At 32.7% G+C, this 5544-nt stretch overlaps 1 protein-coding gene across 1 annotated transcript in view; it reads left to right on the top strand.

The window, feature by feature from the left end:
* The window catches only part of LOC131638875 (cellulose synthase-like protein E1), a 3942-nt gene extending 1439 nt beyond the window's left edge, over positions 1-2503 (top strand). The window contains exons 4-8 of the mRNA XM_058909419.1: positions 91-222; positions 320-532; positions 678-908; positions 1073-1420; positions 1847-2503. Coding sequence (XP_058765402.1) covers positions 91-222; positions 320-532; positions 678-908; positions 1073-1420; positions 1847-2404 — 1482 coding nt within the window. The 3' untranslated portion in view covers positions 2405-2503. The remainder of the gene's footprint in view (positions 1-90; positions 223-319; positions 533-677; positions 909-1072; positions 1421-1846) is intronic.
* Positions 2504-5544: the final 3041 nt, after the last annotated feature.

Genomic DNA, 5544 nt, shown 5'->3' with positions numbered 1-5544 from the left:
TTTTTAAGTAGATTCTAGCATAGAGTTGTGATAGATAAGTTAATAATCAACTATGACTAATAGTTGCTTCGTATTAATTTGTTGATATAGATTCTTCTCCATAGAAAGAACTTGAATGCAAGAGATGAAGATGGAATTGTTATGCCCACCTTGGTATATTTGGCTCGTGAGAAGAGACCTCATTTTCCACATAACTTCAAAGCTGGAGCCATGAATTCACTGGTACTCTATTACTATATATATATATATATATACACAAAAGCTATTTATTTTTATCATGAATTAAATTTAAGACTAAGTGTGTCTGTCCTCAATGCAGATAAGAGTGTCATCAATGATCAGCAATGGGAAAATCATTCTGAATGTAGATTGTGACATGTACTCAAACAATTCACAATCTTTAAGAGACACACTTTGCTTCTTCATGGATGAAGATAAAGGCCATGAAATTGCTTTTGTACAGGCTCCTCAGAACTTTGAAAATCTCACTAAAAATGACATATATAGTGGTGCTATTCTTATAGCTCATGAGGTAAATTAGATTTAAATAGGCCTCCCTAAGTAAACGGTGGAATTAATCTCTTTGGATTAATCATTTTCAAAATTGGATACCAATTTTGTATTATAGATTACTCAACATAAAAAAAAAACTAAACTATGAGAAGATACACATGCAGGTTGAATTTTTTGGCTTAGATGGATTTGGTGGGCTCATGTATATTGGAACTGGTTGTTTTCACAGAAGAGATGTACTCTGCGGAAGAAAATTCAATAAACAATACAGAAATGATTGGAACAATGAAGAAAATATTGACAATATGATAGAAGCAAGTTTGCAAGAGATGGAAGAAAAATCAAAGCCTCTTGCAAGTTGCACCTATGAAGAAAACTCATCTTGGGGCAAAGAGGTCACACTCACACTCTTTTTCATAAATTATCAAAAAAATAAAAATTTATGTTTCATTTACCTGATGCCTTAAGGATTTGGGTATTGGACATAAGTTGTTGCTCTTGGCTTTCCTGGACTCAGAAGTGATATTAATTTATTCAATGTTTGAATATTTTATTACAGGTGGGACTATATTATGATTGTGCAGTGGAGGATATAGTGACAGGATTATCTATTTCATGTAAAGGATGGAAATCAGTGTACTATAATCCAAAAAGAAAAGCTTTTTTAGGATTCTCTCCAACCACATTGCTAGAAGCGCTTATTCAACATAAGAGATGGTCAGAAGGATGTTTTCAAATTATACTTTCTAAGTTCAGTCCTGTTTGGTACGCTTATGGATTGATAAGTTTAGGCCTTCAACTTGGATATTGTCACTATAATTTGTGGGCGCTTAACTCTTTCCCAACTCTATATTACTGCATCATCCCTTCACTTTTTCTCCTCAAAGGCATCCCCTTGTTTCCAGAGGTATGAATTAATTAATGTTACCTTATTAAGAACATATGTATATCATGCATCAAATTTCTAATAGTTTCTATTTATGAAGCTCAATCACCTTTAGGAGTATGTGTCATGTACGACATTTATATGTCATATGTTGAAAAAGTTAGACACATTATAGAAAAATCAGACCCATGTTGGAATGTCAAACAAGTGCCGAGAGACAAGTGTTTCAAAAAAATATTTAAATTAGAATATTTTAAACTCTTTTAACTATAAATAGATAAATGAAGTTCAAATAATTTCATGTATATTATGTAGTAGTGTTGGTATCTTATATTTTTAGGTTAGGTGTGTCGGAGTATGCATGTCGTGTCATGTCCTAGTGTCCATGCGTGTTTCAGAATTTTCTACAAAAGTTATTCTAAGTTTTATTTTGGTGTTATTGATCAGATTTCAAGTCCATGGCTCATACCTTTTGCATATGTGATAGTTGCTGACTTATCATACTGTGTGATAGAGTTTTTAAGAGTAGGAGGAACAATCAAGGCTTGGTGGAATGACTTAAGAATGTGGCTATATAAAAGAGCAACCTCTTACCTTTTTGGTTTTATTGACACCATGTTGAAGTTCCTAGGATTTTCAAATTTAGGCTTCAGAGTATCTACTAAGGTAGCCGAAGAAAATGTTTCTCAAAGATACGAGAATGAGATTATGGAGTTTGGAAGCTCTTCTCCAATGCTCACTTTATTGGCTACAATTGCAATGCTGAATTTGTTTTGTCTTGTTGGGATGTTTATAAAGGTGGTTGTGTTAAGTGGACAAGGTTTTAGAATATTTGAGACAATGTTATTGCAAGTTCTACTAAATGGGGTGTTGGTTGTTATTAATATACCTATTTATCAAGGAATTTTCTTTAGGAAGGATAAAGGAAGAATGCCAATGTCTATTGGAGTTAAGTCAACAATATTAGCTCTAAGTGCATGTGTACTCTTTAGTGCCCTTAGTTAAATTCATGTCTTTTGTCACTTTTTTGTTGTATTTTTATAAATGGTTCATTTGTAATTTTAATTGTGGAATTGTTGAATTTATTTCCTCTTATTAGTTCAATATGTTCTTTCCCCTCAAACCATTAACTTACCTTACCTTATTTTTGCTATTTATTTTTTATATGCATTATTATTATTATTATTACTGCGAAAAATCAGATGGTGAAGGATTCAAAACATCAAGAAATATAATGTGTGGGAAGAAATAATGATAGTTGACATGGTCACAAGATATTTGTTTAATAAATATTTGATGATGAATGGTGTCCTTCTCTTTTGGTTGGATGGAGGACGTGGATATCTAAAAATAGTCGTGTTCAAATTTAATTTAATTCAAATAAAATTACAAATTAATAATAAACAAATTAAAAATCACAAAATAAAAAAGATTAAATGTGTTTGAATTTCATATTAAAAATCTTTACTCTCATTCTTATGCTTTAGATATTTTTATGTTAGAAGAATTTATAGGAGAACTTTTAAAACATGCTAAGTAGATCGAAATTCAAGAAATATAAAAATTTGATGGGCCTGATATATGAATCATGTTTTAGATGACGGGTAAATAATGAGTGTTATATATATATATATATATATATATATATATATATATATATATATATATATATATATATATATATATATATATATATATATATATATATATAAGAAAAAACACCATTTTAAATCAATATATACTAATTTTTTTGTTAGTATGATGTATTGCATTAATATATTATTTATTAATATTTATTTTTAATACTATTTAACTTAATTTAATCTACTTATTTTATTATTTTATTTGTTTTCTAACTCTTTATTCAAGCAGCATGTGCATTGAAAAGGAATCAATATTGTAACTATGTAATATAGCTACGTAACTCAATCAACTAGGTAATTTAAAACTAATTAATTAATTTTGAGTGGTGCCGATCAAAAAGTTCAAAGATGCATAAAGGGCGAGGATTCTACATGTGACCCTCTAAATTATGTATGGCATTCTCTTTATTATTCTTAATGCCAAAAACTCTGCGTTGATTGCTCACACCTCCTTGAGGGTGTCAACTAAAGGAGACTAGTATTTTGATAGTGGATGTTCAAAGCACATGACAGGAATGAAAAACTTGTTAGAAGAAATCAAGCCGCATTCCACTAGCTATGTGACCTTTGGTGATAGAGCCAGGGGAAAAATTAAGGGGGTAGGGAAGCTAGAACATCCAGGAGCTCTTCAACTAGACAGTGTTCTACTGGTCAAAGGACTAGCTGCAAACTTGATCAGCATCAGCCAAATGTGAGATCAAGGTCTAAAAGTCAGATTTACCAAGGATGAATGTATGGTCACTAATGAAGAAAATATAGAGGTCATGAAGGGAGTGAGATCAAAAGACAACTTCTACTTATGGGAACCCAAAATAGCAAGTCATTCATCAATATGCTCCATGACAAAAGAAGAAAAAGAGGTTAGACTGTGGCATCAAAAACTGGGTCATCTACATCTGAGAGGGATGAAAAAGATCATAAACAAGGAAGCTGTGAGAGGAATACCAAAACTACAGATAGATGAAGGCAAAGTGTGCGGAGAATATCAGGATGGCAAGCAAACCAGGACTTCTCATCCAAAGATCAGTCAACTCACCACCTCTAAAACCTTGGAACTACTGCATATGGATCTAATGGGACCAATGCAAATGGAAAGTCTTGGAGGAAAAAGGTATGCTTATGTAGTGGTTGATGATTACTCCAGATACACATGGATAAGCTTCATTAGAGAAAAATCAGATGTATTTGAAGTTTTTAAGGAGCTCTCCACTACACTGCAAAGAGAAAAGGATAAAGCTGTTATCAGAATCAGGAGCGATCATGGAAAGGAATTTGAGAATTCCAAATTTGCTGAATTCTGTTCAACTGAAGGAATCAGTCAAGAATACTCCTCCCCTATTACACCTCAACAAAACGGAGTAGTAGAAAGGAAAATAGGACTATACAAGAATCAGTCAGACCAATGATTCCTGCAAAGAAGCTACCCATGTACTTTTGGGCTGAGGCTATGAACACAGCCTGCTATATCCATAACAGAGTAACATTGAGAAAAGGAACCTCCTCCACTCTCTATGACTTGACTACTGTCATGTCATGTTTTATATTGTAGTAAATGTCATGACCGATGTCATCACATTCGTGTGTGACAGCATGAGCTGTTATTTTTTATTAAATGTTTTTCCTGATTTATCTCAATTATCAGTTTAGGATACCTTTTATTGTGTGCTGAATATTTCGTCCAGAAGATCAGGCTGATAGCACATTCTGTAACAACCAGATGGCGTGTAAATTAGGTTAATTTGGTTAACCTTAATCTGTTCTGACATATCCCAAGGCTAGGAGATGCATATAAAAAGATTGCAATCCTAATTTGGAACACAGACATAAGAATTTGTGTATTGTGAAGAACCATAGTTCCGTAGCTGTCTCTTGTAATCCAAGGAATTATCCTTGATGATTGCAATGGAATAAGTTGTTTTTGTTAATTGTCACTCTAAGCTTTTAAGCACGAGTGTGTGTCTCTTGATTGAAGCTTTTAAGCAGATCAAGGTGTGTTTTTGAAGAGTGTCTTCTCTCTGTAATTGTTATATGTTTATTTGTAATCACTGTTGTGATTGAGGGTGGTGAATGGAGATACTCAGGTCTAGGAATAGATTGGAATTGCATTGGTAGCCCCTAGAGTAGGTTGTTTGAACCGAACTGGGTAAATAATTATGTGTGTTCTTTATTGTTTTATGTTGTCCTGTTTTAATTATTTGTGCTGTGTAATTGTGGATTTCATAACATCCAGCAAGACATCAAGCGTGTGTTACTAGAATTTTCAATCACAATAGTATACACTTACAACAAAAGTTGAGATACAAGCTGAACAGAAGATCACAATAGTATATATCTACAACAGAAGTTGAAATACAAGCTGAACAGAAGATCACAAAGATTGATTTAAAATAAATTCGTTCAAGACACAATCTTTAGTAAAACGGCTGAAACACTCCAAAAGCGCAATTCCCAAGGTTGATTGAAGAAGCTATCCACATGCAAACTGTAACACCCCTCTAATAA

This window comes from Vicia villosa, unplaced genomic scaffold (assembly GCF_029867415.1).
Source record: "Vicia villosa cultivar HV-30 ecotype Madison, WI unplaced genomic scaffold, Vvil1.0 ctg.002458F_1_1, whole genome shotgun sequence".
NCBI lineage: Eukaryota > Viridiplantae > Streptophyta > Magnoliopsida > Fabales > Fabaceae > Vicia > Vicia villosa.
The sequence above is the reverse complement of the archived record's forward strand: the minus strand, read 5'-3'. Positions and strand labels throughout refer to the sequence as shown.